General features: G+C 53.8%; 1 protein-coding gene across 1 annotated transcript in view; it reads right to left on the bottom strand.

Annotated features, from left to right (window-relative positions):
- CLCN1 (chloride voltage-gated channel 1) overlaps positions 1–12,651 on the bottom strand; it is a 29,382-nt gene extending 16,731 nt beyond the window's left edge. Inside the window, 11 exon segments of the mRNA XM_059172117.1 lie at positions 29–113; positions 378–503; positions 5,870–5,948; positions 6,969–7,046; positions 8,125–8,208; positions 8,210–8,259; positions 8,483–8,603; positions 9,003–9,145; positions 9,588–9,656; positions 9,659–9,707; positions 12,398–12,651. Coding sequence (XP_059028100.1) covers positions 29–113; positions 378–503; positions 5,870–5,948; positions 6,969–7,046; positions 8,125–8,208; positions 8,210–8,259; positions 8,483–8,603; positions 9,003–9,145; positions 9,588–9,656; positions 9,659–9,707; positions 12,398–12,577 — 1,064 coding nt within the window. The 5' untranslated portion in view covers positions 12,578–12,651.

Below are 12,651 nucleotides of genomic sequence, written 5' to 3'. Positions count from 1 at the left end.
CCACTGCCAAGCGGCCAAGCCCACTGACCCGATGACGGCGAAGGCTGGGAGCTCCTGCAGATCAAAGGGGAAATCCATTCGGAAATTGGTTCTGAAGAGAGCCGTGATGGTGACTGAGGGACGGAAAGCCAGGCATCACGGTGGGAGCACCGCAGAAACCCGGTGCTGGGGGTGAGGGGGTGAGCCGGGGGGAGGCTGGAGTCCTCCGCTGCGGGTCAGCTCTTTCCTTCCGCCCAGGCTATGACCTAGATCTCCGCCCTATATCCTTGGGCCCTGGGCCCTCTCTCCAAATAATGGCATCCATTCCTTCTCTAAATGGCCCCCAGGACTTCTGTTCCCCAGCCCAGTTCCCGCTCCAGCCCAGGCCGCCCGGGTACCTGCGTCTTTGTTCCACACGGCCAGGACGCGGAAAACGAAGGCGCTGAACGTGGCCGCAAAGAATCCTCGCCAGTAGTTCCGCACCGCAAAGTAGGTAGAGGTGACCTCGATGCTGAACAGCACTCCTGCAGGGCCGTGCGGGTAGTCAGGCGCGGAGGAAAGCCAGCAGCTCTCCCCCGCACTCTCCCTCCTGCGGGCCTGAGGTGCTTTTGCTGAAACCCAAGTCGTGAGGGAAGCAGTAGTGGGAAGCGATGGTCTCCTGGAACCTCATGCTCTAAACCATACACTGGCTCCTGCTGGCAGTGGTTTGCAGGCCGGGGATGTGGTCCATCAAAGATACGGGGATGGGGGGATGGGGGGCGGTGGGGGGGGGGGAGGGAGAGGGATGGGGTGGGAGGGGGGTGGTTCTTAACCCACAAACCAGGAAGATCAGGAGGTCCTCCCTCTCTCTCCCTTAGAAAGTAGGCTTGGGTGGGATTCTCATGTCCACAGTCATGCAAGTTTCTGCAGAGAAGTTAGGAGAGAGAACCTTTCCAGAGCAGGTGCTCCACAGAGTTGCGAAGCAGAGCTCGGGATTTATAGGGACTCGCCCTCACATTCCTCCCATGCGCCATATACCGTAGGGCAAGTTCATAAAAAACAAATTACCAAAATGAACACAAAAAGACTTCATGAGAGGGGCGCCTGGGTGGCTCAGTGGGTTAAAGCCTCTGCCTTCAGCTCAGGTCATGATCCCAGGGTCCTGGGATCGAGCCCCACATCGGGCTCTCTGCTCAGTGGGGAGCCTGCTTCCCCCTCTCTCTCTGCCTGCCTCTCTGCCTACTTGTGATCTCTGTCTCTGTCAAATAAATAAATACAAACAACAAAACTTCATGAGAGCTGATAATACTCGATGTTCCAAGAAAAGAAAGTAGAAGATTCACCCAGAGTTTAAAAAATAAATAAATAAAATAAAAACCTGACTTAAAAGAACCAAACAAGGAGAAAAACCAAGAGGCTAGAAGTTAAAAACGATTTTGCTTAAGAAAAAGGTGAATGAGATAGGAGGAGAGCTAATGGAAAGCCCTAAGCACTACTGTTTCCCAGAGCAGATGGTGCACTGGAAAAGGAGTTGGGAGATGTACAGACCAACAGTAGGCGTGGGCAGGGACAAAGTCAGGAACGCTAGGGAGGGCATAAAAACAAAATTCAAGAGACGGCAAAAAAAAGTAACCTTTGAACATATTAAGAATAAGGGAGTGGACTTTGATTAGAACCAAAGTAAAAATTGGTGACAAAATGACCTAGTTACACTTCATCTTTATCAGAAATGAGGAGGAGAAACCAGGGAACTGAGGCATATCATCAGATAAATGGGGAAGAACTTGGCCCCATGAGAGGCCATGAGCCAGATGAGGTTTTTCTCCTCCTTTCTGCCCATGGTGGACAGTTGCTGGCCTGCCTGAGACCCCCACCAGCTCCCCTCTACCCCTTCAGGGAGCATCTCACACCCCAGCCACTTTTTCTCCCTGTTCTGTACTCCAAGTTACAGTTCTCATATTCCTCAAGAGTCCCCCCTCTATTTCACAGTCACAGGAAGTTACTTGCAGCATGGGGGTGGGGGGTGGTGGCCCAACCGTTACCCTCTCGTCTAGTAGCTGCAGCGCTTGGCCGAAGGGCCCTAGTGGTGAGCTCAAACGCCACCCTCTCCCAGAAGGCATTCCCAGCAGCCCTCATCAAGTAGAAAAGGCCCCTCTCACCTTCCTGTCTCAGAGTTTGGGACTTTTTGGGCACTTGCCACTTGCAGACAGAGTGATTTGTTTCCATCTCAGAGTTCTCTGCAGGATCAAAAATTCCTTGGAACCCCCCACCTAACTAATCCCATGCCTGGTACATTATCAAGCCTTAGAGCCTAGTCTGTGTGTGAACCGTGAGGAGAGGATGGGAAGGAAAGAGAACAAAAGAGAACAGAACGGGTGAAATTTGAGAAAACGGAGCGAGGGACCGTGGAATTGGGGGCAGAGAGAGCTGCCAGCCACCCCTTCTGCCCCTGCTCCTCAAATCACATCAGGTGAGGCATCTGTGTCCTCCGGCTAAAAGGACGATTTGACACAGTGGGGAAGCAGGTGGGGCAAGTCTCTCCTTTTCTTGAGTAGTAATAAAACCAAACCAGCTTTGATTTGCGGGGGGTGTAAGCTATCCAACTTGTGCGTATTTTACAACCATTTTTTTTTGAAACCCTAGGCTAGATTTTCTTTCCTACGAGGTGGTTCTGGGATGCTTTCCCTAGCAGTCTGTCACTGTATCCTCAGGAATGAGAACTGATTTTAATATTCGTCGGAGCCAAACAGAAAAAATGTGCTTCTAAAAGCAAACAAAGCCTTACAAACACAAACAGCTTTTGGAAACTCTCTGGTGTCTAAGGTTCTGGAGTTGGCTCTCTCCTGGCACCCTGGATGTTCTCTGTGCCCCTGCTCTGGCTCCTTTGCCTCGGCCCAGGCTAGGGCCTTCCTTGCCTTGGTGTCCTGTCCTTGCTACTCACAGACGCACTCTCTTAGCTCCATTTATGCCCACGGCTTCAAGTGCCGCCTCCATGCTACTGGGTCGCAGAGTGATGTTTCCAGCTTGGTTCCTGAACTTCAAACTCACCCATCTGGCTGCCTATTTGGTATCACTTGGATCGGCCACAGGAACTTCAAACTCAACCAACTACAGTAAAACCGGGGGCAGCTGGGAGGCTCAGCTGGCAAAGCGTCTGACTCTTGACTCTTGGTTTCGGGTCAGGTCATGATCTCGTGGGTGGAGGGACGGAGCTCAGGGCTCAGCAGGGAGTCTGCCTGAAGGTTCTCTCCCTCTGCCCCTCCACCCCTCCCCTCTCTCCTTCGTCAAAATAAACAAACAAATCTCTCTTTTTTTAAAAAAATAAAGTAAAATTGATCAACTCCTCCAGACCTGTTTCACTTCCTCTATTCCTTGTTTGGCTTACTAGCACCACTGGCCATCCAGTTTTCTTCAAAATGAACTTTGGGAACTGGCCCCAATTCCTCTTCCTCTCTCATCCTTTATAAAACCTTGCACAAAATCAACCTCCAGGTCCGTCAATTTGACTTCTTATCACTCCGTGTGTATCATCCCCTTCTCTCTCTCTCTCCTCTGTCCCCATCCAGTTCATTCTCTCATCATCTAGCAGTAGGGCTACAATAGTCTTCTTGTTAATCTCAGATGAATCCTGTTAATCCACGGCCAGTTCTATTCCGCACACTTTTGCCAAAGGGATCGGACGAACGTGCAGTTTGACATGTCACTTCCTTGTTCAGAATTCTTCTGTGGCTCCCCTTCGCCCATGACCGAATCTCCCAAAGTCCATCTGTGAGATACTAGGAGCCTCATGAGAAGTTCCTCGCTAAAGGGGCTCTGTGGGAAACGCTGTGTTTGAGCCAGAGTTTGCATGGTCGCAATGCCTGCCGGCAGAGCCAACATTCTGGTCACTTCTCCAGTCGGTCTGTTTAACATAGCATCTTCCAACTTATTTGACCTTGGGGCCCTTTCACCTGTTATATCTATTAACACCGTGGAGAACTATGTTCTGTAAAACACATTTGGACAAAGTCTAGTCTGGAGGACAGAATCTAAGTTCTTGTGTGTGGCCGCTGAGGACCCTCACGATGCAGCCTCATAAGTTCCCCTGCATCCTCTAGCGATTCTCTCATCTCCTGTGATTAGAGCCCCCAGATCGCGACTCTGCGATGCCTTTTCTTCTGTCCAGAGCACCCTGTCTTCACAGCCTTCTTTGCACTTTGCCCAAGAGGCCCTGGAGACGCGTCTTTGAGTGGGCTAGAGACCGGTCTGTCTGCCTGGCCACCCTCTCAGCTGGGAGCGCCTGGGAGCACAGCACCCAGAGCACAGGTGACGGAAGAAAAAGGATGCTTGCCGTTTTAGCAGAATGTGGAAGCAGACTTTTTGCAGTGGTGTAAGGAATTAAGAGTTGGCTACATAGCGAATAAATTACCTTATTACTAATTGTTTTTCTTTCAGGATTATTCTATGATCATTAAAAAAAAGGAAAACAATCAAATAAAACGACCTGCCAGGACATTCATTACTTGTACTCAATATAAACATCCTGAAAATGGCACCTCAACTTTTCAGTCCTGAACCTTTTCTCACATCAAGAGGCGTGTTTTATCTGTAACTCTCTTATCTTTCCTATAGTCTCCACTGAAGTCTCCAAGAGAACCTTCCTCGCTCATCCTAGAAATTCCAGTTTTATGCAAACAAAACAAAAAACCCCAAACCCAGATTCTCTTCATTTTAAAAGAATCTGGCTAATTAAAACCAAAATTTAAAAAGTCTTCCTGTCTGAAAATGTTGTTTAGATCTTCTGGATTTGTAAGGCAAAAAGAGTAAGGAAAGGTGAAAGTGGGAATAAGTGTAAGCATGTAATGTCTAACCTGTACAGAAATTCAGACACACCCCTCACTCGGGGGGCCTAGTGACTTCAATGACAAGAGCCAGAGTGCAGAGGATGCTAGCTGATGTGATCTCCTTGAGCTGTGTGAGCTGCTGTAGCGTCAGGATAAGTGAGCAGGACGCACTTCCATTCACTCTGAACGCTTATCCCTACGTCATTCCTGAGCCAGGTCCTGTTAGCTACCTGGACACTCTTCTATGAAGGCACTGATGACATTGTCATAATTGAAGAGATAGCTCTCACAGCAGGTGTGTGGAAGAAGCATAGGCTTTTCTAGCAATTTTGTTCCCCCAGTTGTCAGCTGGGTGTCCTTTTTATCACCAATGACCCGAGGAATGATGCGCGTAGTCCCACTGCGTCAATCCCATTACAATGCACACCGAGTCGTAAACAAACGGGTACAGCTGCTCTCCCTGTCTGGACCCCTTTGTTCGCGTTCCAGGACACAGGTGACAGTCCGAAAAGCCACCCTTGGCCTTCCACATGCAGAAAGAGCTAATGTCAGCTTTAAGCTACTCTCAGGGAGCTACAGGGTTTAACTCCCATCTTTAGCCCTCGTGAAAGCTGACCGTGGGTCTAAGTAAGGCCCACCTACACACCCGTGTCCTAATAACACGCACAAATGGAATTTTTTCCTTGGAGAACAAACTACGGAGAGTCCCCTGGTAGAAGACGTAGCTGTAAATGGAGGGCAAACACGACCAACCATATCCACAGGCTTTAAGACAAGGACAGAACCAGGGAGGCTGCTTGGGTTTTCATTCCTGCCTCTCCTGCTCGCTCAAGTCCCTTACCCTCTCTGTGATCAGTTTTCTCCTTCCTCTCCTCTGCACTGTGGCTCTCATATGGCTTTTAGCAGGAGTGAATGTAGAGAGACACTTAGAATGTCACTAGCACATAGTAAATGCTCAGTAAAAGTTCGCTATTCTTGCCATACTTTCGTTTTAACTGGCAATATTGCATTTGGGGATGCTGACAAAACCTGGCTGGAGAGAGCCAGCCTGGGCAGCGGACTGATGTAGGAGGGGGTGAGTCACTTGCCTCCAAGTGGCGTCCCAAAACAACAGCCGACTCCTACCGCACAGCCCACCGTCAGCATGTCAGTGTAATAGTACGGCTGCTACTAGGGGAGAGACAGACAGACAGACAGATGGGAGGGGCAGGGAAGGGGGCCAGAGAGGAATGGAGAACAAGCAAGGGTGGGGAATAAGGCAGAAGGGGAGGCTTAAGTCACAGGGAATCAGAGTGGCCCCCTCATCCCCAGTGATTCCCAGGCCAAGTGAAACTCAGTTAGTTTGGCAAACAGGAAGTGACCTCATAGCGCAAGTCCAAACACAGAAAATGAAATCAAAGATAACTATATGGAAGGCACGTCAGGCAATAAGTGCTCATCAGAGAGAGGCTGGAGATGGGGACGGCCCAGGGCAAGAAGTGTCAGTAGCAAGAGAAACAGAAAGGACTCCGGACAGTACCAATAAAGCCTGCATAAACCAGCCGCCAGCCACAAAGGAACACACAGCCCTCTACATAGTAGAGAAGTATGGGTGCCTGCAAGCCAGGGGCTGCGATCTGGGTCACTCCTTGAATGCCCACCCGCTAGTCCCGTTGGCGAGCACCCTCTCCACCCCAAAGGTTAGGCAGCCACTCCAACCCCCTTCCAAGTCGTGCTCGGGGAACGGGGTAGGGAGGAAGTGGGACTTGCCTCCAATAGGGGCTGCAAAGCAGCATCCCACGCCCACCGCACAGGCCGACACCAGGAGATCAAGCTGCCCAGACACGGTCTGCAACAGAGAAGCACGCAGGACGAGGAGAGTGGAGCGCTGGGGCTGGCAGCAGTGTTCACGAGGGATAGGGTGGGGGCTCGGGAGACCAAGGGACAGGGGTAGACAGGAGGGCAGCAGAGGAACTGGGCAGGGTGCAGGTCTGGAGCAGGGGTGTGGATCAAGAAGGGAGGGGTGTCCTGGGGATGGCAACAGGTGGCTGGGGTAGGCGGGTGGGGGGTGTGTGTGAAGAGGATAAGGGAGCGTGGGTTAGCGCAGTGCCCCACATCAGCATCGCGTCCAGCCCAGCACAGACAGCCCCCCCCCCCCAGGCCCCGAACACGCACAGCCCTTCCCTCATTTTACTTTCTCAACCTTACCTCATAGACTCCACAGAACATCGACATGAACCTGCTGAGGACAGCAGCACAGATGCTGGCGATGTGGACAAAAGGGCCCTGAGAGAGAGAAGGAGTGGACAGGTCAGGGGCTGGGGGTCCGGATAGGAGATTTGTGTCTCCAGGCACTGAGCAAGGTGCCCAAAATACAGTAGTGAGCAAGACAGAGAGTGTGCCCTTGGGATCTACAATCCAGAGAGGAAGGGGTGGGGTGGACCAGCATCTCGGGGAAGCTCTGGGGACAGAAGAGGAGGGAGGGTGAGGGAGGAGGAGGCAGGGCAGACGAGGGTGCAGTGGGGGACTAGAGAGAGGGCGCTCAGCCATCACAGCTGAGCAGAATCTCCGCCGAGAGGGGTTGGGAGCCACATGCATGTCAGGAGCAACAGAGAACAGCAGGGGCAGGAGCCTTGGTACAGGAACAGCTTGTGTGGTTGAGGGACGGGAAGAGCTTGTCACCCAAACACAGTGAACGAAGGGCAGCTTGAGAGGACCAGAGGACCAGAGGGAAGCCAGATCAGCACAGGTCTCCTAGCCCCAGTAAGAAGTTGGGGTTTTATTGTGAAAGGACTGGGCAGCCATTAGAAGTTCGAAGCAGACGTCAGCCAGTACTGATTGCTTTTTGAAAAGACGACTCTGGCTTGCCATGTGGATCCCCGACTGTAGCAGGCAAGAATGCACAGCAGCGGAACCTTGGAAAAAGCACAGCCTTTTTCTGGGTCTCAGCTTCCACATATTAAAACAAGGAAACTGGTGCTCAACTGGGGGAGACTCTCTATTCCCTCCAACCCCGGGGACATTTGCCAGTGTCTGGAGTTATTCTGATTGTCAAAACTGGGGGGGGGGGGCCACTCCTGGCATCTAGGAAGTAGAGGCCACGGTGCTGCTAACCTCCCTACATAATGTACAGGGCAGCCCCTCAGAACCAAGAATTATCCAGCCCCAAATGTCCACAGTGGCCAGGCTGGAGGCTCCACTCTAAGTCCCTACCGGCTCAGACAGGTCTGTCATTCTGCGTCAGGACTGGGAACTTCCTGAGTATTGATTTCCTTCCCGGTGCCCCTTGGCACTGCCTCTTCCTGTGCCCCGGGGCTCCCTCTGGGCTCAGTGCTGCCCTCTGCTGGAGAACCAGCGGACCTACCTCCTTCCCCACAGGAATGCCACTGCCCAGCCCCGCAGTCAAGGCCACAACCTTGGCCACGAAGGCCTTGAGGGTGAGATATTCCCTTCAGGATCACCCCACGGAGTATCGTCTTCATTTCAGGGATTCCAGAGCCTAGAAGGGTCAAAGAATGATATGCGCAGCTTCCAGCAAGAGTTTCAAAGGGAGAGAATGGCCAGACAGTGACTTGGAGATGGGGGGTGGGGGGGACCGATGGCAGAGCGGGGGAAAGGGTTGTCAGGAGGGCTGGCAGAGGAGAGAGCGGACTGGAAAGGTCTGGAGGCCAGCGACACTGTGCTGACGACATGGCGCGGGGAGGACGGGGTCAGCGTCTCACCAACAGCCTGGGGAGACATGAGGTGGCAGAAGAGGGCGCTGAAGAGGATGAGAGTGAGCGGGAAGGTGACCCAGACCAGGTACTGCAGAGGCAGGCTGGGCTGCATCTGGTAATAGCTCCACTGTAGGCTGCAGAGACACGAGCCTGGTTCAGTCCCAGGGTGGCGGGGATGTCGCCGCTCCCGCACGGCCGCAGCGCACCGGTGTGCCGTGAACGTCCTCATGCCCCGACCGTGCTGCCAACCCCACTGGAGCAGGCACACTGTTAGCAACTGTGCCGGTTGGCCCAGAACTGAGTGGTGCCTGGGACTCGGGGCGGACAGTGCTCAAACCAAAAAAGTCCTGGGGCACCGTCAGCTTGGCTGGTAGCAGCAAAGGGGCAGGAGAAAAGGATCTGGGTCCAGGTCTGGTCTTAGCCTGGGCCAGATCTCCTCTGGGCAACACCTGCCTCCCCGAACACCCAATTTGTCTAGGCAGGAACTCAAGAAATAGCCATCGTGAGGGAGAAGCTGAAGGGCCACGGTGAACCTACCCTGAAGGGTTTTGGCACTGACATAGTCCATGCTCCAGCTAACCAGAGCCATAAGCAGTCCCAGGAGCACCAGAAAGATCCAGTCTTCTCCTAATTTTCTTCTCATCACATGTCCCAGGCGGTGGACACAGCCTGCGAAGAGGAAGGGAAAGGAGAGCGGCCCTCCAGTCCCCACCGTGGCTCTGACCGAGGGCTGGCCTGGAAGAGCGGGGGGGGGGGGGGGGGGGGGGGTGGGGGGGGGGGGGGGGGCCCGGGTCTTGCTGTCTGGGTCATTCAGCAAAGCTTCTATTCACCTCTCTGCCAGCCTGTGCCCCGTCCCTTCCAAAGGCACCCCAGTCCAATTCCCCTTGGGATACTTGAATGCCTTCTAAAACTCTTGCTTCCTGGGGGGCGAGTGGGAGAGTAGGGAATAAGGCAAAGCCAGAGGAGACAGGGAGGGAAGCCTTTCTTTGTGGCTAGGAGGAGGGCTCGAGTGTGGCTAGGGGGAGGGTGCAGGGCGGGAACTTCCCAGTTACTCTCTTAGTCCCTGTACTTCCTTCCACTCCAGATGCCTTTAGCCTGCAGGCCCCATCACCTTGACATTTAGAAGAGTGATCCTCGTCCTCGCTGTCCACGCTCTCCCTGGAGCCCGTCTTCTTGGGCATCCTGTGTCCTGCTCCTTGTCTGAGAATTGCTGTTTGTAATGGCCATAAATCTGGACACAGAGAGAATGGGAAAGGTCTGTTTTGCTGGAGGTAGAAGAAATAGGTAAGAGGGAAGTGCAGAGACCTGCGGGGGGGGGGGGGGAAACAGCTTTTTAAACTCCTGGGTGTTGAGGGCCTGGCCTAGGACCCTTTTGTGGCAGAACCCGCCCTGAGCTCTCTGCATGCTTCTACTCCTTACCTACCCGACCGTCCTCACCCTCTCTCCGTCCGCCGCCCATCTTGGTCAAGGGAGGCCTTCCAGGAGGCCAAGTCCTACTCTGCAGTAGAGACACAGGAACTCTGCTAAGACTGGACATCCGTGTCACTGAGGTGTTTTGTTCCAGCTTACGGTGCTTCAGCCCCTGTCTCTCTACCACCCTAGCTACCCCCTTCCTTCCTAGGAATCCTCACATGGACTCATGAGGACAGACAAGAAGGTGCCTCTCGGTTTTTCCATCCTGGTGTGTCTGGCCTTTCTGAGGCCCCTCAGATGCTCTGCCAAGCTCAGAGAAAGCCCATCCACCTTGCCTCCCTGTGCTCATGTGCACAAACAGGAGCCAGTCCTGGTAAGGGACTCCCTGGACCAGGATAACTAGGTGCTCACTAAGTGTGGGGAGGGCAGAGCGGCACCCCTCTGATCTGGTAGCCCTCTGCTCTCAGCTGTGCAGAACATGTGTGTTTGGGGCAGGGGGAGCAAGGGCTCTCACTGCTTTTAGTCTGTCCTTCCCCACTGTACTAGGTCTGTCCTCCGAGGCCAGGGTCAGGCCAGGCCGTGTTGCTGTTCTGGGAGAGCCTGGGTAAGAGAGATCTGATTTCACAATAGGAGTGGCAGGGTTTACGCCCCAGTTCTGGACAGGCGCACACTAACGGCCCCGGCTCACGGCTGTTTCATCTTCTGGGAGGAGGTTAGTGACTGAGGAGACAGTGTGTCCCTCCCTGTCCCACCTGGCCTCAGAGGGCGGACACTACCCGAGCAGCTTAGGGCACGTCCCTCTCCACCGGCTGTCTCGGCGGCCTCTGGTCCTAGGCTGGAGGAGGTGAGGGACGGGGTCCTCCAAACCCAAACCCTGGCTGGGAAACACCGAAAAGAGCCAAATCAGAGCCAGCTGGTTCAGGGCTGAGCGCGGCATCAAAGCAGGTCTGGGGAGGGAGAGGACGACCCAAGTCTGAAGGGATGCTGCGGGGAAGCCGCCTCTGGGCCTCAGGGACAGAAGCAGCAGTGTGTGGAGCAGGGAGGCGGGGCCTGGAAGGACAGCTGAAGCAATGTCGCCAAGTACTGCTAATGGTGCAGCTGGGTACGGGTGCTTTGGGGATTCATCATATGGGTCTATTTTTAAGTTTGAAATTTTCCATAATAAAAATTAAACAGAGGAAAACTGAAGTCCAAACCCCTTGTCTTTGCTTTCAAGCCAACTCTACTTCCCAAATTAATTTACCAGTCCTTTCCCGCATGAAGCTCCATGTTAATCTGCCTGGTTTCCTCACTGTCAGCAGAAAGTGCCTTTTACTTTTCACTCTCCCCACCCAGGTAGCTTGGTGAACGGGTGAGAGGAGCGGGGGGGGGGGGGGGGGGGGCCGAGGCCATGCGCGGGTCTTTCTGTCCCCTCCCATCCTGTGTTCCAAGGCCGGAGCAGGCTCCAGCTTCCCTAGGAAGCACCTTCCCTTCCACTCATATTCCAGCCTCCTCTGACTTGGTGTCCCCATCCCCCCGCTGCCCCCTTTCCCCAGGGTTGCCTCACGTTGGGGACTAAGGCTGCAGCGTGAATCTCATAGACTTGTGGCCCCCAATGCTGAGATCACCCGTGAAGTCCCCCTCAGGTGCCACCCTGTCTAGATCCCCCTCATCGCTCCTGGACCTATCTTTAGCTAAAACACCTTTCAAGTCTGGCTTCCTGGTCCTGACAGGATCCATCCTGATACTCTGCAACCGCCTTTCCTCACTGACCCTCACTTCCCTGTCGATCCACGGCAACCTCTGGCAACCGAAGCTTCCCTGTGGTTGCGCCCTCCCATTTTCCCTTTCTAGATGTCTGCGCCGCACCACTCCCCACTCCTGGGCAGGGAGGTTATTCCTGGATATTCTGGACACTCCCAATCCCCTCTCCCCAGGAACATGCACCTCTACCTTCCCAGGCCCCTACCCATGAATAGGTTCTTATCTGATCAACCCTTCCCACCTAAAAGTTTGATGCGTTTCTTCTGCTCCTGTTGACCCCGGTGTATCTTTGATCACTCACAAGCAATCCAGTTAGTTTCCTCTGCTTCTCTTAGCACCTTCCTTCTGCCTTCTCAGCAGTGTTTGTGCGTGTTCTGCTGAGGGTCAGGAGGGAGAGCTCTGGCGGTGTCTGCATTGGGGTGAGGGTGTAAGACACAGCTTGCACACACAGGGGTGTGGGTTCCCATGCCTGTCACTCCACGCACGTTATGTAAGCACGAGCTAGTCCAGCATGCGTCGCTGTGCCGGTGCCCCAGGATTCGGGTGTTCCGTTAGTCAGGGTTATATAAAACTGCATGGGTCTCTAAGTGCATGCTTGGCTGAGCTTGGCCCTTTGAAGGATTTTCGTATTTCGAACACATTACATGTACTTTTTTAAGTTAAAAGATGAACACTTTTGCCTCTTTTCACCTAATTCCTAATTTCCCCCAATCCATCACACAACTATCTCCTGGATTCCACCACCCTTCCCCCGCAGGACTTTACCTGTGTGGGGCGGGTGTTGGCACGGGGGCCTGCATCCCTCCGGAGCCTGTGCTGAAGGGCCCCGTTCTCGGAGGGCAGTCCGTAGCTGGTGCAGTGTTCGAAGGGCATATACTGGTACTGGGGAGCACTACCCCACCAGCTCTGTTCGCCCCCACGCCGCAGGGACCCAGCTGGCTCCATGTTCCCTCCCTGGGCCGGGCCTTGGCCTGCTTGCCCCCGTCCTCCCCCCAGTACAGCTCCTTAAGCCTGTCCTC

The sequence above is a fragment of the Mustela lutreola genome, chromosome 4 (genome assembly GCF_030435805.1).
Source record: "Mustela lutreola isolate mMusLut2 chromosome 4, mMusLut2.pri, whole genome shotgun sequence".
Classification (NCBI taxonomy): domain Eukaryota; kingdom Metazoa; phylum Chordata; class Mammalia; order Carnivora; family Mustelidae; genus Mustela; species Mustela lutreola.
Note: the sequence above shows the minus strand (reverse complement) of the source record. Positions and strands in the feature narration are given on the sequence as shown.